At 47.2% G+C, this 24,499-nt stretch overlaps 1 protein-coding gene across 1 annotated transcript in view; it reads right to left on the minus strand.

The window, feature by feature from the left end:
• DHTKD1 (dehydrogenase E1 and transketolase domain containing 1) overlaps positions 1 to 24,499 on the minus strand; it is a 1,474,452-nt gene that overhangs the window by 1,103,185 nt on the left and 346,768 nt on the right. Inside the window, exon 4 of the mRNA XM_086919908.1 lies at positions 4,047 to 4,241. Coding sequence (XP_086776034.1) covers positions 4,047 to 4,241 — 195 coding nt within the window. The remainder of the gene's footprint in view (positions 1 to 4,046; positions 4,242 to 24,499) is intronic.

Genomic DNA, 24,499 nt, shown 5'->3' on the forward strand with positions numbered 1-24,499 from the left:
GCTCAAAAACTTGGCATTGCTTCTCCCATCTCTATCACGCCTGCCCCCTCCCCCCCTCCACTGCTGTCCTTCTCAACACGAGATCAGCCGTCAAGCACCAGACCGAAATATTTGATCTTCTAGACTCCAACTCCCCAGACCACCTGTTTTTAACCGAAACTTGGTACAGATCTAATTCTCTGTCATGCATCCTGGCTTCCCTCCCGTCCCATTACTCCATGCTCCGCGCTGATCGACCCGAGAACAGAGCAGGTGGCGGGGTCGCCCTGATTGCTCGTAAGGATTTTCACTTTCAGATTCTGGCATCACCCATACTACCAGCAGCCGATTGCCTCATAGTACGGTCCACTTCCCTCAAGACCCCTATTACTTGCGTATTAATCTATCGACCACCTCAGTCATCCCCTGGCTTTCTCTCTGCTTTCCAGAACCTACTGGCCACTTTAGTAGTCAACAGTGCCTCTGTCCTCGTTTTGGGAGACTTTAACTTTTGTCCTACTGACCCCGCCGAGGACAATACCTCTAAAGACTTCACTCAATTGCTCCTTAGCCTTAATTTCACGCAGCTTGTTCAAGGCCCCACCCACATCCGGTGTCATATTCTTGACCAGGTTTGGACATTAAACATCCCGATTTCCACTCCTATAATCTCGCCCTGTCCCTGGTCGGATCATTACTTGCTTGCTTTTTCCTTGGAATTGAGCCAAAAAACTTCACTTTCTCTCCCCAAAAACGCCTGGGCAAGGAACTGGCATAAAGTCAATATTTCATCCCTTTGTAACTCGCTAGCTGCCACCTGCCCAGATCTTTCGGGTTCAGCCCCACACTCACAGGCTACCATCATAGATCGTTGGCTTGCTAAAGCCTGTGACCGGGTGGCTCCCCCTGAAACGGTTTACCATCAACCGCACCCATAATGCCAACAAGTGGTTCAGTCCTGGTCTCAAAGCCAAGAAATTACAGGCGAACGAGCCTGGAGAAGAGCATACTGTCCCACCCGAAGACAATATTTTGTTACTTTACTCAGCGAATACAAACTAGCCATTCTGACAGCTAAGACCGTGTATTTCTCTGGGCGTATCCTAGCTGCAGAAAGCCAGCCTCGTGAGATCTTTTCTACCGTCCACGAACTGGCATCATTGGACAGAACTCTACCTAAGATCCCCCCCACCCAGGCTCTATGCGACTCACTTAACGAGTTATTTATTGAAAAAATAGCCCTCATCAAATCCAATATCCCTCCCCCACCGCTCACTTTCACTCCCCCCCAACTCCCTGGTAATACCCGGTCCCTCACCTTTATCCCCCCACTTACTAGAGATTCCTTGCTCCTTCTACTCAGTTGCGTCAAGTCGGGCTCTCCTGCCGACATCGGCCCGGCACGCATTCTCCGCCAGATTTTCACTATATGCCCATCTCCCGCTCTTACTCTCTTGAATAACTGTTTCACCTCTGGTTTCGTTCCGGCTTCCTTTAAGACTGCTATAATCTTCCCGATACTATAAAAAACAGGGGCTGACCCCTTCTCCCCGGCAAATTACCGCCCTATATCCCTTCTCCCTTATTTGGGAAAGGTAGCAGAGTCCCATGTCACCCAGGTGCTCAGCTTCTTTATAGAGAACAATAACTACCTTGCACCCGCCACTCTACTGAGAAGGTGGTTATTTCGGTCATCGACACCAACACTCCCCAGGCCCTGGTCCTCCTGGATTTGTCCGCCGCTTTTGACACGGTGGACCATTCCATCCTTTTGTCCCGTGTCAAGACGGCGGGCAAGGGGGAACAGGTTCTGACCTGGATAGGCTCCTTCCTGAATGACCGCACTCAGGTGGTCCACCTTGCCGAATTTTCGTCCCCGCCTCGCAGGGTGAAATGTGGTGTCCCTCAGGGCTCTTCTCTTTCTCCCCTCTTATTGAACCTCTACATTTTTCCTCTTATTTTTGCACTTCAACAAATGGAGGTCACAGTCTACAACTATGCGGACGACCTCCAACTTATGTTTAATTTCTCCTCCCCTTCACCAGGCACCACTTGCTTCCAGTCCGTCATGCTGTTTATCCGGGATCGGATGAATACTAACCACCTTAAACTCAACCCGGATAAAACTGAGCTGATTTTGACGGGAGGCAGTTGTAACGCCTGGTCGCCTTCCTTTTGGCCCCCTTCTCTTGGTCCTCCTCCTGTCCCCTCTCACTCAGTCAAGACCCTTGGCATAACGCTCAATCACCACTTGACACTTAAAACCCACATTAGTTCTGTTGTTTCTTCTTATTTTTTTACCCTGCGTATCATTAGGAAAGTATCCCGGTTCTTCTCTCCTTCTGCACTCAAACTGATTGTAATGACCATGGTCTTATCTAAGATAGACTACGGGAACATCATCTACAATGGTGCCCCCGCCTATGCACTCCAACGCCTTCAGCTGGTGCAGAACCAGGCTGCCCACCATCACTCTTCACCCCTTCTCACGGCCCTTCACTGGCTCCCAATTAAACAAAGAGCCCTTTTCAAACTCTGCTGCCTCACTTTCCAAGCCCGGGCGGGCACTGCCCCCGCTTTCATTAACTCTGCTATCTCTAACTACAGTCCTTTCAGAGACCTACGTTCCTCCACTAAATCCTTACTAACCATCCCCCGCTTTAGGAAAAAGCAATCTGGCGGTCAGAAATTTTCGGTTCTTGCGCCCACTTTCTGGGACACCCTTCCCCTCCCAGTCAGATTCCCCCCCCCTCCTATACTGAGTTTCGCAAAGCCCTTAAGACATTTCTGTTTCAGCAAGCTTTCAGCCTATAGCCCCCGGTGCCCTCCCCAGCTCAGGAATCCTTCAGCGCCAAGAAACTGCTCAGTGAATGTGCGCTTTACAAATTGCTAAAAATTCAAATTCAATTCGCCATGTTGCTGCCTTACAGATTTCAGACATTGGAACATAGCGAAGGAGAGCTGTGGTAGAAGCTTTCCCTCTGGTGGAGTGTGCCTTAGGTTTGCCTTGTAATGTCTTGTTAGCTAACTGGTAGGATAAAGCTATCCAAGAGACAATCCATCGAGAAATGGATCTTTTAGATGCAGATAGAAGGGGCACTTAATAAAAATGGACAGCAGTGGTTTCTTCAGGTTTACAATTTAAGTATGTAAGAGTCCACTTTTATCTCGATACAAATTGTACTTGGTTTTATATTTCAAATGCTGCAATGTAGTTTTAAATGGACTTGTTTGAGCATACATACATCAGTCTACAATTAGATGGAATTGGGTAGGTCTAGATGGAATTGGGTAGGTCTCTGAAGGGTACTGTACCTCATATGGATAATGGCACCCTGTGTACATAACTCTATGGACAGATATTGCACTCGAAATATTCTAGGATTCACACACACAGTAGGGAGTTATTCTAATGTGTGTTAATATCAATGAAGATCCTATGATGTAAGAATTTAAATTACGTTTGGGACTCTATCTTTGTTAGGTCATTACAAGTGTACTCGTTTTATCACTTTAAACAAAGGGAAATGTCCATGTTTTCTAAACACCCAGCAAGTGTAAACACTGCCATGAAATAATTAATTGCACTTTCGTTATAACTGAACATGCATTTTTTAAATGCCCTTTTTATTAAACATGCCACTGTAATTCACAATAGTACAACTGAATTGTTAATCTGCCCTCTTAGATGTAGTTGATTGAATTATTTTTTACAATGAATAAGGAAAATTAACATTGACAACACAGTTTGATTATTGTATGAATTGCATGTTTGACTGTATTATGCTACACTAAATAAATATTTGTGACTGCATAAATAAAATAGTTATTGCATGCCTCTAAGGAGTTTGTGGGCAACAATAAGCTCATTTAAATCTGCAAACAAGTCAACAGTCCCAATTATGATAACATGCCTAAGAAATTAAGAGCAAGGTAGTATGAACCAATAAAGGTGATGGAAATGGCCATCATGTAAGCATGAAGATTTGCTAGCAATGTGCATTGCCCTATCAATGTGATTTTATTTCTAGGCTCTCCCTTTTAATTAAAAAAGAACGAAAACATACCTCAGGGGGGAACTGAAGGAGGCCTGTCAGCAGGTTTAGTCGTCCTCTATGAGGCATTCCAAGGATCACGTCAGTAACACCACTGAGAGCACACATTCTTAAGAGTTCATGGAAGAAACCCATCATGCTCTCTGCCCCTTCACCACCATACCGCTTTACTGTCGCAAATTTCTTGGCCAGGAAATAGTCAAACTCCTGTAAAATAAAAAATATAAATATTTATTTTACAGAGGATTAATACCACCATTGCAATTATGGTTACAGCTCATATTTTAGGTTTAACATATTTTTATTGAGGGCTTTAGCAATATACAATATGGGTAAAGAAAGACCCATTCTGGTGACTTAACAATGTTTGTAGTACATCACTGCTTGAAAGTTGAATCCCATATTCTTCCGAACTGTTCTGTGATCATCATACCCGCCTCATGCAAAATGAAAACAACCAATTTACACTAAAACATATTCAGAGCCATAACATTTCTTTCATGAGCTACAGTGCAGTAACCCATAGTGCTGGCTCCTTTTCAGGGGCTCCAGGTGTAGCCCTACCATCTTTCGAAAGCAACATCTGCTAAGTATTTAACTGATGTTTTCATGGAAACACAACGTTCATGCTTCCATAAACAGTGCCAGTGAACGGGTCAGCCCTCTCGGCCTCATCTCCAAGCTCATGATGACAGGAGGAGGAGGTGGATGAGGCACGATCCATCTACAGAATGCTGTTAAAAACACAACAGATGGCTGAGGGGTAGAGTTCAATTACGATCCCCTCACACAGGCACAATCCATTTTATTTAGAAGACCTACTGCGCATGCCTCATAATGTGATGCCTATCTGCTGGTGGTTTTCAAGGCTCACGTTCATTTGAGTGTGTCAATGAGAGTAAAAGTGAGTGGGAATGCGTTTTAGAGTGTATGAAAAAGCAAAAGTGTGTAAAAGGGAATGAGTGAAGGAGTGCGAGCGTGTTAGAAGAAATGAGTAAATGGAAAATGTGAGAGAGTGTAAGAGAGTCTGGGGTGTAGCCATCAATGGTGCAGCAGTTGGACCAGGCCCAGTGTTAGTGAGAGAGAATGAGAACTAGTTACTATGAGTACGTTTATGTGAGTGGGAGTGAGTATGAGTGAGAATGGGTGAGTGAGAGAGTGCAAGTTAGATTGAGTGAGGGAGAATTGTGCATGTGAGAGGGGGTAAGCATGAGAGAGGGTGTGAGTAAAAGGGAGTTTGTTAGCTTGTTTTAGGATTCTGAGTTTTCCACTGGCCTTAACATACTCCATAGAATTCAGGGCGTATGGTGGCACCCAAGTAAATATGCTCCTGGTGGCATATTAGAGATAATTCTTGCCATAAAGAAGGGCAAAATGCAGGCTCTAACATAATAGAAGTAATTCTTGGCATAGAGACCCCTCTGAAAATTGATGGCGCTTGCATACTGGAGGAAATTCGGAGCATGGGGCACCCGTGGCATAATGCTGGTGCTGGGACACTGGACGTAATTCTTGGCACAAAGGAGGGAACCCAAGGCAAAATGTTAAAGCGGGTATACTGGAGGTAATTATTTGCCACAGAGAGGGAAGCCATGGCTTATTGGGGTGGAGGGGGCGGGTTGAAGGGAGCATACCAGTATAAAATGGCAGGTCTGAAATACTTGAGGTAAATTTTGACATGGTATATGGGCAGGGTCAAAGGCAAATTTCTTGTACTGACATACTGTATGGCATTCTTGGAATAAGTGGATAACCTTAACAAATTGATCTCATTAGCCCAGTGAAGGTACATTTTTTAACATATAGGTTATTCCCGAGGTAATTAAAACAAATTTGGATAAACTCTTGGCACGTATTATGCCTCACAATCTGGGACAATAGAAAATACAATGTCACCGAAGAGGGGAAACAAGCACTAGAATCACTGAGAGCAAATGATGCGATTGTTATCAAAGCAGCGGATAAGGAGGTGTTGTTGTGTTCCAAAATACAAGGCACTACATAACGGAGATCCAACATCAGTTGGGCTGTCAAGAAAGTTATACACGACTACATACTACCCAGTATGTAGCAGAGCTCATCCATCAGCTCACACTAAAGGCATTGGAAGAAGGATTCCTAAGTGAACCAGGGTATAATTTTCTAAATAAAAAACATCCCAGGATACCCACGATCTACACTCTCCCAAATATTCATAAAAACCTCAACGATCCACCAGGGATACAGTGTTTCAGGTTGCCGTTCTATTCTAGAGCCTCTGCACAAGTTTATTGATGGTTTTCTGCAATCTTGGGTGATGGAAACTAAATCCTACATGAGGGACACCATGCACATTATTTAGATGGTGGAGTACCAACCATACGACATTACTACACAGTTCCTAGTGACCCTGGACGTCACGTCCCTGTATACTAGCATCCCACATGATCAGGGTCTGGAATGTACATGTGAAGTGCTGGAAAGATGGCTAACTTCACAATAGATCCCAACTGACTTCCTGGTTGAACTACTGGAAATTGCAATGACCAGGAATTATTTTGTATTTCAGAACTAATACTACTTTCAATGCAAGGGAGTAGCTATGGGGGTGGGATTCGTTCCCAGTTTAGCAAATCTCTTTATGGATAAATACAAAGATACTCACATATACATTCCAGATAATCCATTTATTGATAATATCACAATATGGAAACGTTACATTGATGATGTTCTGATGTTTTGGACTGGAACAGATTGGAGCCTGATTGACTTTTGGATATGGTTAAATGGAAGATCATCAGTCATCACATTCATCATGACCTATGAGCGGGAGAATATCTGCTTCTTAGATCTCTCATTGAGAGTTGAGGATGCCCCTGATTTACAAATCTACGGAACAAAACACCCTTTTGAAGTACAACTCACACCATCCAAGAAGCCTACGAGATAACGAATATGCTACTTACCAGTATGCATCTGTTCTTGGCATGTAGGGCTGCTGACATTCATATCTGTGCATAGATCGCCGCCTAGTGTTGGGTCCGGATGATCGCACATTGTTGTCCTGAAAGAGTCTTCGAAGTATCACGAGATAGGTGGCTCCTCCCCTGGACTACAGTGCGCATGGGCATCGACTCCAACCTCAGATTGTTTTTAGCCATTGTGGCCAAGATGGAGTGAAACTCAGTGAATGATGACCATGCTAGAAGTATATGCGAATGCTGCAGCTGCTACAGGGGCCGAGGAGGAGGGCGGGCGATATGATTGTCAGCAGCCCTACATGCCAAGAACAGATTCATACTGTTAAGTAGCATATTCGGTTCGAGGCATGTGGGCTGCTGAATTCATATCTGTGCATAGAATACATAGCAGTCCCTCCATTAACGGCGGCCGCTCATGCCAGCTGCAGCAGTTTGGAAAAGTGTTTTTAGAACAGCCTGCCCTACAGCTGCCTGCTGTTTAGAGTGCACATCAACACAATAATGTTTTGTAAATGTGTGTGTGGTAGACCATGTGGCTGCTCTACATATGTCTCCCAAAGGAATATTTCCAAGGAAAGCCATGGAGGCCCCCAACTTTCTGGTGGAGTGGGCCCGTGGTGGAATGGTGAGAGTTCGCTTGGCTTTCAGATAGCAGATCTGAATACATTTAACTATCCACCTGGCTATACCAGCTTTGGAAATGGGGTTACCTTTGTGTTGTGGCGCAAAGGCAACAAAGAGTTGTTTAGTTTTCCTAAAATCCTTGGTCCTATCAATGATTACATTAGGGCCCTTTTGACGTCAAGCGTGTGGAGCATTCTCTCCGCCAATGACTCAGGATTTTGGAAGAACACAGGTAGTTCAATAGTCTGGTTAATATGGAATTGAGACACTACCTTAGGAAGGAATTTAGGGTTAGTGCGAAGCACCACCCTGTTAGAATGAATTTGAATAAATGGCTCTTGGATAGTTAGTGCCTGGAGTTCACTAACTCGTCGCAGCGACGTAATCGTTATAAGGAAAGCCAGTTTCCATGTCAAGAATTGAATCTCGCAGGAATGCAGTGGTTAAAAGGGGGACCCATCAGCCGGGTGAGGACCACATTGAGGTTCCACTCAGGAGCTGGTGGAGTCCGTGGAGGAATGACTCGTTTGAGTCCTTCCAGAAAGGCTTTAACCACTTGGATGCTAATGACAAGGGCAACTTGTCATGCACTGCCCATTCATTTCAATGGAAATCTCATTATATGAGCCTTCCAAGCCTTAGCGTCCAAGTGGTTAATGGCAGGCACCCTGAAAAGTGAGAGGTGCTGCCTGTTTTGGAGATAAGCAGCCATTGCGGATAAATGTATGCGAATGGAAGCATAGGCTAGATTACATTTGTACAGATGGAAAAGATAACAAATGATGTTCTGAATAGATGCATCTAGCGGGTAAATGTTGTGGCCTGCACAATAAATGACAAACCGCTTCCACTTCGCCGCATAGCATGCTCTAGTGGTGGGATTCCTTGCCTCCCGGATGATGTCCATACAGTCAGGAGGTAAGTTGACGTAGCCAAACTCTAGGACATCAGGAGCCAGATCGCCAGGTTGAGCTGTTGCGGATCTGGATGCTGAATGTTGCCATGGCTCTGCGTCAAAAGCCTGGGCGTGAGGCGCAGTCTTTGATGCGGTACCACGGACAGTTCCAGAAACGTGGTGTACCATGGTTGGCGAGCCCACGTTGGAGCAACCAGGATGAGAGTCATTGAGTGCTGCTTCAGCTTGCGTGCCACCAGCGGTATCAGAAGTGCTGGGGGAAAAGCGTACGCATATTTGCCTGACCAGTTCATCCATATTGCATTGCCTTGCGACTGTGGGTGTGGAAACCTGGCGGCGAAGCTTTGGCATTTTGCGTTCTCCTTTATGGCGAACAGGTCTATCTCTGGATGACCCCACCTTTGGAAGTACGGGTGGAGTACCGATGGATGCATCTCCCACTCGTGCATTTGGTGGCTGTACCTGCTGAGCAGGTCCGCCATCTGATTGTCCTTGCCTGGGAGGTGTTCTGCCATGAGGAAGATATTCCTCTGAATGGCCCACTTCCACATGCTCCGAGCCAGATGAGACAGCTGTGGAGAGTGTGTTCCTCCCTGCTTCTGAATGTAGTACATGGCCGTCATGCTGTCCGTCCGGATCAACACGACCTTGTTGCACAGATGTACTTTGAAGGCCTTTAGTGCCATGAAGATTGCCATCAGTTCCAGAACATTGATGTGCATCTTTCGTTGCTGTTGCGTCCATAGTCCCTGCACAGTGTAATGGAGTATATGAGCTCCCCATCCCTGGAAAGAAGCATCCGTCGTCAGGATGATCTGTGGCACAGGCTCCTGGAACCGTATTCCCTTGCAAAGGTTTTGTGGGTTCCACCAATGCAGAGAGTTGTATGCCCGACCGCTCACCAACACTAGGTCTTTCAACTGGCCGTGAGCCTGAGTCCACTGACGTGCTAAGCACTACTGAAGCGGACGCATATGTAGTCTTGCGTGCGGGACTATGGAGATGCAGGAGGCCATCATGCCTATCAACTGCATGAACACTCGCGCTGGAAGCGAGCGTTGCGGTCTGAACTTCTGTATCAGCGAATGAATGCTGTTGACCCTCACTGAATTTGGCTGTGCTGTGGCTGCCAGAGTGTTTATTGTCGCACCCAGATACTGCCGTATGTGGGCGGGTTGCAGGTGGGACTTTGGGTAATTCAGTGAGAACCCCAGATCGTGAAGGAGGTGAATGGTGTGGGACATGTTGGAGGCACACTGCTGGGCTGACTTTGCCTGAATGAGCCAGTCGTCCAGATAAGGGTAGACGTGAATGTTTTGTCTCCTCAGGTGCGCTGCCACTGTCGCCAGGCACTTTGTAAACACCCTGGGTGCCGTGGTGACTCCGAAAGGCAAAACCTTGAACTGGTAATGTTGGTTTTGGATGGTGAACCGGAGGTATTTTCTGTGTGACGGGTGCAGCGGAATGTGAAAATACGCATCCTTTAGGTCTAAAGTTGCGAGGAAATCCCCTTGACTGAGCAACGGGAGTACCTGCTGCAGGGTCAACATATGAAAATGCTCCGATAGAATGTAGTGATTGAGGGGTCAGAGGTCGAGTATGGGTCTGAGGGACCCGTCCTTTTTTGGAATCAAGAAGTACAGTGAGTAAACTCCTGTGCCTCTTTCTTCCACAGGCACGAGCTCGATTGCCCCTTTTTGCAGCATGACGAGTACCTCCAGCTGCAATAAGTGCAAATGCTCGGCAGACATAGGACGGTGTCTTGGGGGTATGTTTGGCGGAGTGGATGTTCACTCCAGACAATAACCGTACTGGACAAGTTTTGTGACCCACCTGTCTGTTTTGATGGACTTCCAGACTGGAAGGAACCTCTGAAGCCTCCCCCCGACCGGTGTTGCGTGGTCGGGGGGCAGTGACAAGGCGTCACTGTTTGTTGTTGTTGGTAGAGGATCTGGCGTTATTGTTTCCTCTGCCTCTGCCCTTGGCGCTGTTCCCACGATATCCACCACGACTCTGTTTGATGTAGGTGGATTGTGTACTGCCCTTATAATACTGCGTGGGTTGTGAGCTTTGGCCTCTGGAAACACCTCTATTGCTTGAGCGACGAAAAGAACCACCCCTGAATTGCTGGGACTGCAAGGCCCCAATGGACTTAGCAGTGTCAGTGTCCTTCTTTATCTTTTCAAAGGTGGTGTCCACCTCAGGGCCGAACAGATGATCAGGGTTAACTGTTTGATTAAGAATGGTGGTCTGTATCTCCGGCTTAAATCCCGAGATTCTAAGCCAGGCTTGCCGTCTCAGCATGACGCTAGTGTTGACAGCTCTGGCCGCGGTGTCAGCCGCATCCAGTGCACATTTAATAGAAGCATTGGATATTAGCTTCCCCTCTTGGATGAGCATCTCAGCTGCCTCTTTGTATTCGTCTGACAGGTGCTGCAACAGGGACTCCAGTGTGTCATAGTGTGCCCTGTCATACCTCGCTAGAAGTGCTTGCGTATTGGAAATGCGCCAGATATTGGCCGCTTGAGCAGCCACCCTTTTCCCTGATGCCTCAAACACCTTCGATTCCTTATCTGGGGGAGGAGCATCACCCGTTGTTTGAGAATTAGCCCTCTTCCGGGCATTAGAAACAACAAGAGAGTCTAGAGGGAGCTGTCCCTTGATGTAAGTAGGGTCAGTAGGTGCTGGCTTATACTTCTTCTCTATCCTCGGGTTTATTACCCTGGCTCTGGTAGGCTCTTTAAAAATGTCCCAGCATGCTTTAAGACACCCTTCAACATAGGGAGAGTCTTCACAGTCCTCTCTGAGACCGAAAAGGTGTCAAAGAGAAAGTCCTCCTCAATGGGGTCAGCATGGAGCTGGACGTCATGGTTCTTAGCCGCCCGTTCAATGAGGGCATGAAAAGCAGCAGAATCCTCAGTGGGTGACGTTTTTACCACGTAGAGTTGAGTGTCCGGGGCAGAGTGAGGGTCACCTGGGTCAGCCCCAGTTGCCCAGGGCTCATTGACATCATCAGGGTCTGTGTAGACAGGATAGCTGTACTCATCCTCATCATCACCCTCACCAGCTTCCACGTCAGAGTAAGTGGGCGAGGCATTATGGGCCTGTGGAGAGAGTGGTTCCACAAGAACAGGAGTCGAAGTGGAATCCTTCTTCTTCTTCAAAGGAATCTTGTAGGACTCCATAGGCCTTTCCGGGGCAATTTTCCTTTTATGCAGGGAAAGCCTGCCTGTTTCGGCATCGATAAAGTGCTCACGTTGTTCCTCCAACGAAGATTGACGGTGCTTCTGGGTTGGAACCCCTGTGGTCGACTTCGGCACCGAGGGCACCGTCTCAGGGACACCCGTTCCCAACTTAGGGGCGCAAGCCTTCGGCGCCACCTTCGGCGGCAACGTGAAATGGATCAGCGTCGACCCCTTTTGAGGCTTCTCAACCGGCTTCGAGGGGGGATCATCTTTAGGGCTGACTGTCGAGGCCTTCTCCCTGATGCGCTGTAAGGAGTCAGTCACCTTCTTGGTGAAAGCGGCGGACGGCTGCACCGAGTCGCTGGGATCCTTCGAGGCACCACTAGACGTGGACTCGTGGGTTGCACCGCTCTTGGCCTTATCCTGTTGGCGCGGAGTCTCGAGAGCCTTCGGATCACCGAGCCCTTTGTTGGCGTCGACCTTCTTCGGCGCCGATTTACTCGACCACCGTGACTTTTGGCTTTGGCGTGGCAGACTTAGTCTCGACGCCCTTGACTTGAGTCTTTGGCTCGACCAGAGCCTTGTGCTTCGTCGACGCCAACGGCTCCGAGTGCTTGAATCCGACCAAGGTAACTTGAACTTTCGGTTTCGTGGAGGGTACCGGTGCTTTCGCCTGCGTCGAGACCGATGGTTTTGCTTTCGGTTTCGATTTCTCAGGGCGCGGCTCAATAGTAATGTCCGTAGCCGAGCCCGAAGGTGGGGCCGTAGAACCCATTGCAAGGTTTTGGGTAAGGCCTACTGGCGATCCCTCGACCTGAGCCTGTTGAAGCGGTACGAACCCAATGTCTGTTTGAGGCAGCTCTTCGCTCGAGCTATCTTCCATGGCCCCAAAGGCCCCTTCGTCGTCTCCCACCTCTTCGACGACTTCTTCGGCCTCAAACATTTCAGCGTCGTAGTCGACCTCCGACTTGGATTCGACAAGGTTTCTTCAACTTCCCGGTCATCTCCTTAGTCATCCCCGTCATCGAAGATGTCCACAGGCGCCGGTGCAGTCTGCTGGGCCTCCTGGAGCGCAGCACGTCGCTGCTTAAGCGTCTTCTTGGACCTGAAACGGGAACAAGCCATGCAACTGGCTTCATCATGATCCGGCGACAGACACTTGTTGCACACCGTGTGGACGTCGATGGGGGGATACTTGGAGTTGCACACGGGACATCTCTTGAACGGACTACGGTCCATGATGAGCAGTCGATAGCATCCTCGACAGGGCCCTCCGCGTTGAGAGCACGCGGTTCTGTAGACTCCGGCTCGGGACCGAACCGGAACGAGTAGGCACCGAACGCTAGACAAAACCGACGAATAAGACTAAAGACCTTTTGGCCTTAAGAAAGTTTTTTATCGATTCCGACAGAGTAAACCAATATACATCCGAACCCAATGGCGGAAAAAAACAATCTGAGGATGGAGTCGATGCCCATGCGCACTGTAATCCAGGGGAGGAGCCACCTATCTTGTGATACTTCGAAGACTCTTCCAGGACAACAATGTGCGATCATCCGGACCCAACACTAGGCGGCGATCTATGCACAGATATGAATTCAGCAGCCCACATGCCTCGAACCATGCCCAACAGGCAATTTCTGAGATTGAGGCGCAACTGCTCGCGCAGATCGGATTTCTTCAAGGAAACAGAACCCCAAATCACCAGATTGAGGGACAGAGGTTCCCTGAAGGGACTACTTTATAGAGCCAGAAAAAGAGATTGGTTTTGTCCGCGAGAAACGCTGCTAGAAGTAAAACCAAAGACCAACACCTCTGCGAAGCTAGTATGTGTCACCACTTTTAACACCAGAAGCCAGGAAATGAAAAAGATTGTCAAAAAATATTGGAACATGGTAGTCTCAGAAATTAACACAGTGGAAGATCCTCTCTTCGCATTTAGGAGGGCGAAAAATGTGAGAGATTATGTGGTGAATTCATATTTGAAACCACACAAACAAGCGGACATCAGGACACAGTTGAACAATAAGTGCTGCAGCCCTGCACCATGCCCTGGGTACCTAAGGTACCATTTACTAGGGGCTGACAGGTGGCCAGAGATGCCAGTTGGGTTTTAGTTTCAACACAGTTTTAGAGAAGGAACACAGGCCATGGGTACCTAGTCGGAAGGAGCCCAGAGAGGCACACTCAGTCAAAGCACATCAGCAGTCAGAAAAAATTGGGGGCATACCAATGCAAGAAAGATGGCACTTTCTCATAATATTTTTTTGTTGAGGATTCAGGAGACAGCTTTAATACTTATGTAGGAGCAACCAGTAGATCCTTTGCCAAAGGATTGGAGCTAGCTGGAGTCAATAGGGTGCCCTGAGGGTTCTACAAAACAGCATCTTCAGGGTCACGAGGAATGCCATAACTAGCACTGTACGCTGTTAACTCCAGGGGCACTTCGGAGGGACCGGAGCCAGGAATGGTGCCAGCACTGGTCCGACAGGGTGACCTCTAATAACTCTAGTTCAAAGGAAGATTATGCTGTCCAAGATGGGGGAAAGGTGCAATGACGTCCACTGGATTGGGGTCTGGATGTCCTGCAGCGTTTCTTGGGGTTCCTCTTATTGTCTTTGGATGACTGTGATAACGGTGAGGGGCATGGACCTTTGACCATATCCTAACATGAGAACAAATCTACCTGCCATTTGTTGTGTGCCCATGCCATAAACAGTTTTGCCACCTGCTCTTGTACAGTTTTGGAGTGCATGATGCCTTCTTGGTCCCATGACTTTGAAACATGCGTAGGCCACAAGCATCATAGACTCTGTGATGGTCTGAAATGGTAATTTGTCCATGGCAGAAACAAGGTTTGACACTTTGCTTCATGGGTGGAGACATCCTGCCTAACCCAGCAAACGTAAAATTCAGGTAAAAAATGTTTTATGTAGAGCCATTCTCCATGGAACATTTCAAAGAATGAGGCCAAAAGGGAACGGACAGCAGAGTGCCAGGGTTTTTTCCATATGGCTCTGACATATTATGTATGGAGGAATGAGACATCAAGATAGATGGACGCATCTACCAGCCAAGGAGAGCTGTTGTAAGTTTTATTGATTTAGTTTGGCACCTGGGAATATTCAGTAGGATAGCAATCTACAGGTAGAAGTATACATCAGGAGATACTAATGCCTATAAATATCATTTGTATAGTAGCATAAAGCATTTCCAAGCTAACGTAAAAGAAAGTTTCAGTTCTATTAACTACACAGAGGTGAGGATAATGCTTACCTTTCATAAATAAGCTTACAAATAACACAAACTACATTGCTCAAGAACCTTGAGAAAGTAAACATGTCCAATCAATCCTCTGCTTGATATGCCTTGAAGAGAAGAGTATACTTTCTGTTACTCCTCTTTCCTCACACGATAGCCACTGTGACCTTAGAGTTCCAGTCTTAATGCATATTCTGGTCATTCTTGTTAAACAGAAGGACTACAGTCACTACGTACAAACAAAATACCCCAAAACAATCTACTGCCCTTAATTTTGTCAACAGTGTTACTTACTAACAAACGAAGGAGAAAAATATCAAGTTTCTTTGGATTGTCCTAGTAGGTTAGGGCTTGAAAAATTCACTTGCCAGCTTGCATTTGCGAGCCAGATTTAATTAGGGAGAGTTATTTTTAGGTCCTACTCGCCCTTTCTAGCAAGTAGGAAGACAAACTGACTTTTGACCTCTGTTCCAGAAAGCAGAGCAGATGTGACATGATAGCAAAATTAAAAAGCATCTTTATTGCTCACAAAGTAAATGAGCAATAAAAAGGCATTTAAATCTTGTTAACTTGTCACATTTGCTCACAGAGGTCAAGTGCATCACAGTTAGGTTGAGAAGATTTTTTAAGTTACTAGACCTGAAGGTCTAGTAACAATGTTTTGTTTCTTCGAGGCCTGATAGGCCTCGAAAAATCCACTCGCAATTTTGAGTGGGATTTTATCAGGTCAAGCTATTTTTTTGCATATACTCGACCTTGCTGTTAAGTTAATTTAAACTGGAAGGAACAGTTTTTCAGTTTATTCAGAAAGTAAATGAGCAATAAAGAGGCCTTTAAATCTTGTTTTTGTCTTGACACATTTGCTGTCTGTTCAAGGACAGAGGTCTTTTTACCAATTGATGTTTATTTGTTCCTGGAAAATATATTGTACTATTCTTTCTCTTATTAAAGTAAGTGCTTTTTGTCAAGTGAATTATCCGGACAATAATTGTCAAACAAAAGGATGTAAAAAGTCAGGTTTTTTTCTAACTGAATATTTAAACAGCTTGAAAATAAATAGTACAGTTATTTCAAAATATATCTGGAATTTATATAGGCGCAAAACAAATCACAACACTTGTGGATGTGCAAATGACCAATATTCACAGAAACTCGATTTCCAGACATTGTTCTCCTCATAGTTTTTTTTAATTTATTTTTTATTGTTTTCAAGAATAATGCAGTATTGCAATCGTACACTTAATGGTTAATCAGAATACAGTACATAAAAGCACAATCAATTGATTTAAATCACATCTTGTCAGCATTATTTTTCCATGTTCGGAGTCCCATTTGTAATTTGCACTCATATCGTTATCCTTCCGAGTTCGAATTGTCATCTTCTTGCTCGGGTGGTGGTTCACATATTTCTCCTCTGAAACTATTCCATGCCCCCCAGATTTCACTCCACTTACGGGGGCACCCCTGATTAATGAACACTGTTCGTTCAGCAAACCTAGCCGCATCCATGTCCCTCCCCCATGCGGTAAGCATTGGTACCACCACCGCCCCCCATTTCTGAGCCACATTCCGCTTAGCAACCATGATCCTCAGCGTGGCCCAGCTCTGTGCGTGACGAGTTAAATCATTTGGCTCCCATATATTTAGCAAGCATCGTCTGGGCTCTGGCACTAGAGATACCCCTGTCGACTGTGACATTGTTTTCATCACTCTAGCCCAGTATTCCTTAATTTTGGGACAATCCCATAGTGTATGGAAAAAGGTACCCTCATCCCCGCAGGCAGAAAGAGGTGTGTCGCTCTACCTATTATATGTAAGGTGTGCCTAGTGTAATATGAGCGGTGTAGGACCCGAAGCTGCACCAGACGGAGCTGTGAGTGTACGTCCACTTCCCTAGGAGAGGCTAGCGCTTCTTGCCATTCCGAGTCCTCAAACTCGTCCACCTCATGAGACCACTTATCTCATAGGGATCCTGTCGGGTCCGGCAGATTGTTACCCAGCTTGCAATACGTAAGTGATGTTGCCTTCTTCGGTATGTGTTCTGTCAACAATCTATCCTCCAAGGGGGATGCCTCCGAGACCTCCGTGCCGGGCGGGAGCGCTGACATTAAGGCGTGTCTAATCTGTGTGTACTTGAACAGCTCTGTAGATGCTAGTGCGTATGGTTGTTGAAGGTGTTCAAATGTAACTATTTCACCATTGCGCCACATTTCGCCCACCGTTGAAATACCAATATTGTCCCAACTGTCAAAGCCCTTACTGTTTCTGAGTCTACCTAAGCGTATCCCATAACGGCGTAAGTTGGGTCAGAGTCCCACCCCAACCCAGTTTGGCCTGGGCTGCATGCCATATACTCACGGTGTGCTTTAGAGGTCTGAGTAGTGTTGCGGTCAGTCTTTTATCATAGAGGGGAGTAAGCATTCCTTTTGTACCCAGCAGTTCCCTGTCTGCCTTAAATGCTGGGTCAGATTGTGGAGCATGCAGCCACTAGTTGAATATTTGGGAGCGCTATCCCTCCATCATACCAGCCTCGTACCAACTTGGATTGTGCTATACGTGCTGGCTTATTGCCCCATAGAAGGCTAGAGACATGTGCCGCTATAGTCCGGAAGTAGGAGGGTGGCACCTGGAACGGTGTATACTCTAATACATATAAGAAGCGGGGTAGGGACATCATCTTAAAAAGCGCTGCTTTCCCTTGCAGGGTCGCGGCAGGGCACCCCAATGATGCACATCTCATTTGAGGCGGTCTAACGGCGGCTGCAGATTTTGTTTAAAGAAGATCTCCGGGTCAATAGTTACATCCACGCCCAAATACTTAAATGCATCCTCCGAAACTCGAAGCGGGCAGTCCGCAGGGAGTTGCGGCGGAGGACCGTGCAGCACGTAAAGTACTGATTTAGACCAGTTGATGATGCAGCCCGATGCCTTCCCAAAGTTTTGACAGATATTAAGAAGGGCTAGAATGGAGTGCCTCCGGGAAGTCAGATAGAGTAACACATTGTCTGCGTACAAGGAGATAAGGTCCTCCCAGCTGTTTGTCCACTTGAGTCCCTTTATCATTGGTTCCCACCGTATCCACGCCGCCAGCGGCTCCAGCACCAAAGCAAATAGCAGGGGCGACAAGGGGCAGCCCTGGCGCGTGCCCCGCAACAGGGGGAAGTTCTCAGACATGTGACCATTAGCAGTGACATGAGCCATTGGCCTGGTATATAGAAGCTTGACCCATGCACAGAATTTTGGCCCAAAGCCTAGGTGGTGAAGCACTGCGAATAAAAAGGGCCATTCTACCATGTCGAACGCCATCTGCGTGTCCAATGACAGCACCACCGCCGGTTCCTGTAGGTAAACTGCACGGGCAAGAGCTCCTTGTAGGCACCTCAGATTGAGGGCCGTATTCCTGCCTGGCATGAACCAGACTGGTCAGGATGTATGATTGTCAATAAGTGGGGTGTCAGCCTCGTCGCCAATAGTTTTGCGAGAATCTTAGCCTCCGCATTCAGCAAGGATATAGGGCTGTATGAAGTGCATCTATCAGCCGGCTTACCCGGTTTCGGTATAGCCACAATGGTGGCCACTCGCTGATCCAGCAGGAGCTCGCCCACTCCTAGACTGTCTGTTAACATATTGAGAAAATGAGGGGCGATGGTGCCAGCCAGTTGTTTATAAAGTTCAACAAGTATACCGTTTGGCCCTACGGCTTTTCCGGACTGCAGCGCCCCGATTGCCGGCGGTAGCTCCTCTACTGTAAGATCTGCCTCAAGTTCGCTCGCTGCCACAAGGGTAAGTCTGGGCATATACAGATCTTTCAAATAAGTCAACGCCTCTTCTACCGTCATGTTAGATGTTGATGAGTAGACCGCATGAAAATGGCGCGCCACGTGTGCGCTATCATTCGCGGGTCAGTCGCTGCCTGGCCCTCATTGGAACTTAGCTGCGCCACCCACCTGTCTCCCCTATCCCTTCTGTCTAGCCAAGCCAGCAATTTCCCTGCTTTGTCACCCACATCGTAGACCTTGTGTCGTGTGGCTTCTATCTGTTGCTTGGTAAACTCCATCAGGTGCTCCCTATGTCGCTTCTGCGCGAGTTGTAGGGTATGGGACGCGTCAGGGGTGGGGTTGGTGGCGTGTTGGGTTTCCGCTGCCTGAAACTATTTCAAGTGAGTGAAGCTCTAGCTGCTTCTCCCGCTTATGCGCTGCAATTGAGGCAATGGCTTGTCCCCTAAGAACTTCCAAGAACGTAATGTTTTCTTGGAAGTAAAGGACCATTGCTGTTTGGACTGCCTTCCTAATCTTAGGGATTTGCAGACAGCCAGGGCGTATCAGGTAGATGCAGTGCCTCGTCTGCTGGTAGTAAGGGATATAAGGAAGGAGGAATATAAACAGACACTATTTTAAGAGGCCGCCCCTCCCATTGTGTAATTATTGCTGCGAATCGCCCTGATCCATCAGTTTTGGTCTTATTTATTATTATCGGGAATTGCTTCCGCACTAAGATACCCAACCCTCTGGATCCGGAAGAGAACTCTGAATGTACCACCATCTTATATCCCCATCTATCTAACACGTTGTTCGTGGTACCGATAAGGTGTGTCTTGATACAGTGCAAGACCAGGTCCCGCTTTATTCTGTCCCCCAGGCTACGCACATTCCATGTAAGCAGGGAGAGAGGTGACACCGAAGTCAGCGCACCTGCGTCAGATGCCATATCGTGTATGCCTCCCATTGCCATGTCTAGCGGAGCTGTTAAAGAGCATGAAGGATTCGCAGGTGTGAGCCTAGTACCCTTCAGGGCGTGCTTGTACTGCATAACCATTGACTGTGTCAAAACTAAACCTTAAACCTTGGAAAGAAAAAGAGTTAAACAATCCCATCCCCCCCAACCCCCTCCCTGCCTCCCTGCCATTCGGACTCAAAACTGTCCGCCACCCCTACTTAGCAGAGTGCTCAGTTCCCCAACCCTTTAACAGGACTTGCATGTTTGGGAGCGGGAAGTCCGACGAAGTCCGTACACATCCCTCGCCCCAGAGTTCATAGTTACTGAAAGGTCCATTGTCACGTCTCAGCGGAGGCGAGCGTTAGCAGGCGCCCATTTCTATTACCCATGCCTAGTATTGAATTATCACGTAGTGTCTCACTCGCCAGCCTCTTCCTGTAGCTGTTCGCCCTCCTCCGTCCGTCGCTCATGTTCTTCCAGGTCTTTTTCAAATCCAGGACGCCGCCTCCACCCGTCAGAGTGGCCGGAGCCCTTCACTTGCCTCTATCCCTCGAGCCAATCATGGGCCGCCTCCGGCGTCTCGAAGAACCGTGTCTTTGCGTCTGCTACTACCCGAGTCTTGCTGGAAATAACATTGAGTAGGGCAGTTCGCGGGCTCTCAATTTCTTTTTGACTTCTAGAAAACTCCTGCGACACGCTGATACCGCCGGTGTGTAGTCTAGGAAAAAGGATATTGTTGAGTTCTGCCCACGCAGGGGAGGCGCCACGCGGGCCGTTTGTAAAATGGCATCCCTGTCACGAAAAAAAAAAAAGATGCGAGCCAGTACTGGTCGGGGGGCCCGGGTTTAGGTCTACGCCCCGGCACTCTGGGTGCACGTTCTACTGAGAAAAAGGTCGAGAGCCCCCTAGGTTGAAGTCTAGTCTTAATTAGGTCCCTCCACGCAAAGGTCCATGGCGGGGCCCCCTTCACTTTTGGGAACCCCCGTAATTCTAACATTGTTGCGACGGGACCGCCCTTCATGATCGTCCAACTTCGCCGCCATGCGCTTGCTTTCAGCCTCTAACTGAGACACTTTATGGATTAACGTGGTAGTGTCTTTTGTCAGGGATGCAGTCACCTGTTCTACCTCCGTGACCCTCGCCGACATCTTCTGCAAATCTGCCCTAAGGAAGGTCACATTTGCGGAAATTGATCCTACTGTTGTCTGTACATTATTCAGGGTAGCCATTATGTCCTCCAGCATCTCTTTGGGCGTTCCCCCTTCCTCTGAGGTTTTATCAGCATGCCCAGTCTATTCTGGCAGTGGGGGAAAGTCTTTACTATATGCAAATTTGTCCAATTTTCCCTGTTGGGCAGCGCGTGACCCTCTGCCACTCATTCTCAGCCTACCAGGCGCTCTCTCAAGCCACTATTTCACACTGCGGGTTGTGCACTCAACAGTGGGCCACCTTGTATTTGTCTCAGATCTAGCACACTGTGTCGCAGCTTGCAATCCACTGACTTATGTCCAGGGCGAGGGGGGGTTTATCGCTGCTCACTTGCCGCAGCTTACTCCTGCGGTCTCCCGTCTCCTGCAGACACAACTTCTGTCGGCCAGCGCTGAGGGGCCTCCACATCCACATACACTTGCTGCATGGAATTTGGCCGCTGTGTCTAATATTGGGTGATCCTCTTTACTGCAGTCCACAACGTGGCCCAGGTGACTAAAGTTTCGCACTAGCGTGGCATTTAGCTCCTTCTGGCACCTTCAGCCGAGGCCCAAATAGGGCCCCCCAGCAGGGGAACCTTCTATCTGACCAGATCTGCTAGCTTCGCTACTAAAAAAGGGGGGACCCCAAGCACCTCACCGGGGGCGCCTCTTAAAAGTGCATGGCACAGTCCACAGGAGCCCTGGTCTGATCACCGCAGCTGCACCCAGATGTCCAACTGTGCAGCCCCTCCTTCCCCGGTGTGTGCCTGTCCACCACTGCAGCCGTCCCTATATCGAGCTCACTGGGCACTGCTGTAATTTAGTAGTGACGGGGTCAGCGTTAGCAGAAGCCATCCTGTATTTAGAGACTATCTTGTCCGTTTTGTGGAATCCATTTTGTATTTCTGTCAGCCATTTTGTTTTCCATTTGCTACCATGTGCTCACCATGTGCTTTGTCCTACCTTGCTGTTCTCTGCTCTTGAAATCTGCCTAGAGACGAGATATATTTAACTTTCCCTGCTCCGCACATGCTCAGTTGAGTTTCAGCTGTTGTCAATCCATATCTGTCAGGTTGTGTTTACTAGAAACTAGCCACTGTTAGCTCCTCCTACTTGTCGACCCTGCATTTTCTGTATGACCTTATATGTACCTAAAACCAGCATTTGTACTTGTACCGCCTTCTTTTGAGCCCCTGTGTGGGTATAAAAGGACCACGCTCCTTCCATTCAGTGTGCTAATTCATGCATTACCGAAGAGTGCTGTGTGAATGTAGTTCCACCTGATGAGGTTTAATAAACTCTGTCTTTTCTATTCCAGTTTCTGTGCCAACTTCTTCCTATTGGTCTGAATACTCTGTGCAGAGAAGGGAGAATCCCTTGCACTGGTAGGCCTTGCTGAGGCTCACCTCCACAAATTGGCACTTCCAATGCGGGGCTCATCGGTGACTCGGATGCCCGAAGGACTGGTCGAGACGAAGGATTGGAATCTCGCTTTGGACGCAATCGCTGCCTGAGGAGACCCGAGTCTTGGCACCCACAGCATTTTTCCTTTCTTTCTGATCTGACCATCCAGGTGGCGCCGGTCCTCGACTGAGATCTCTTCTGTTGATTCGCCGTGCCGCGACCATTTGGTCCATTTGAGAACTTGGCAGTTGGGACCTGGACACCATTTGCTTGGTAAGAGCCGTTCTGCGGCACTTGCTGTTGGGTTTTAATTCCTTTGATTGGTAAGGTAGTTTAGTAACACTTACTGCGGCTTTTGTTTGAAAGACTAGTCAATATTAGTATTTGTTTGAAATTTATATATGAATTGCAATTTATATAGGCAGGTAATGAGGAGAATTTTCTCTATTTGAATGGCACATCGTACTAAAGGTACCTTAAGTGCTACTTTGATTATAATACTGCATATTCTGCCCTATTTTTGGCATGCCTGTTTTTAGAACACTTCGTAGGATGTGTTGCTTTTGTAGTGGTGCCAGTTTGAGACTCGATAAAGCACAACCGGCCCTCCCGGAGAGGACGCCTAATGGGGATATGTATATTAAATATGGTCTTTCTTCTATAATGTACAGCACATTATGGAATAAATGCACTCGTGATGATCCTGAGTTGCCTTGGCCTATGCATGGGTCATTTGATTTGCGAAAGATTCAGTATGTGGAGCAACACATTTTTAAGCGAACTGCTAGGCAAGATATGTTTGGCTGTGTACGAATGTGGGAGAAAAAAGTGCGTGAACGAATGAAGCGTGAGCAAGTCTTGATCGAGAAAGAACAGCGTAAAACTATCTACGCGAAAGCGTTGGAATTGAAGAATAAAGAACTAAAAGAGAGAGAGAATAGGGAGCGCAATTTACAGGTAACTGGCCAATACGCTTTTCGGCAACCCCTCTATCCTATTCTTAATAAACCCCAAGATGATTCTCTCTTATTAGATGGTTGTCCACCTCTGTATACTCTTCCTTCTGCTCCTTATGAGTCAGATGAGGACTCTCCTAGAGACCAGGACAAAGCTAGAGAAACTCGCTTGATGTTATCTGCTGAACGTGCGTCTCAGATTAGATCTGCTGCGCGTAAAGCCGTTCGTAGTACTGCCACTGCTTCTGAACTTTTAGATAGTATAAAAGATTTAGAAAAGGGAGCAAATGTATTTCACCGATACATTTGCCGCAGAGGTTATCGAACTTTTAGAAAATATTCGGTAGAAATAGAGCCTGATGATGTAGCAGCTGATTGGAAAAAAAGTATGTGAAGGTCTTTTTGTCTTCTCCCAGGTGGCTGACACGATCAGACGCTTGGTTAAACTGCGTGTTGAAGCAGCCTATTTGCGAAAGAAGAAAAAGGCAGCAGACGCAGCTGCACAAACATCCCGAATCAGCATGGCATGAACTTCTACTCCTGAAACAGATAAGAATGTTGTAATTAATGTGAATACCATGCGGGAAACCGCGCCTTTATATGTTCCTCCTTCCTAAAGGAACGGGTGCAAGTGATGATAAAGCTTCTATCAATGCTATCAATGCTAAGGGTTATTTTATTTATAATTGGGGTTACACTCCTTGGAATAGGACGAATGTCATGGCACTTAAAACTGCATTGCCTGATCCGCAGAAAAATCCAGCTGCTTTTTATAAGGAAGTTGAGGGTGCTATCAGCTCTTGTACTATGACTTTGTCTGACATTGATTTATTTTTCTGATTGATATTGCCGCCTGATATGTGGAGAACTGTTCGTAAAATGATGATCGTGCAGCTTTTGGGGCGCTATGGAAAGACTTCGAGCAAATGGATGTAGAAAGGGAACCAGCGCAGAAGCCATGTCAGTTAATTTTAGATCTTCCCGTCACCATATTAGTTAAGTTAAAAGCGATTATTCCCCCTAACAAAATAGATTGGACTGTTTTAGCGTCTTGTAAGCAAAAGGCAGATGAATCGTTCTCAGATTTCTTTACACGCTTTGAAGAAGCATTCCACAATTTTAGTGGCCAGTCATTGACAGATGACACGAGCAGACATGTTTGTCGATAAATATGTTGCAAACCTGTTGCCAGGAATAGCTAGTTGCCTAAAAGCCAGTGAGAGCTCATGGACTACCTCTTCTCCGGTTTCTCT

Source organism: Lissotriton vulgaris, chromosome 1_1 (genome assembly GCF_964263255.1).
Source record: "Lissotriton vulgaris chromosome 1_1, aLisVul1.2, whole genome shotgun sequence".
NCBI lineage: Eukaryota > Metazoa > Chordata > Amphibia > Caudata > Salamandridae > Lissotriton > Lissotriton vulgaris.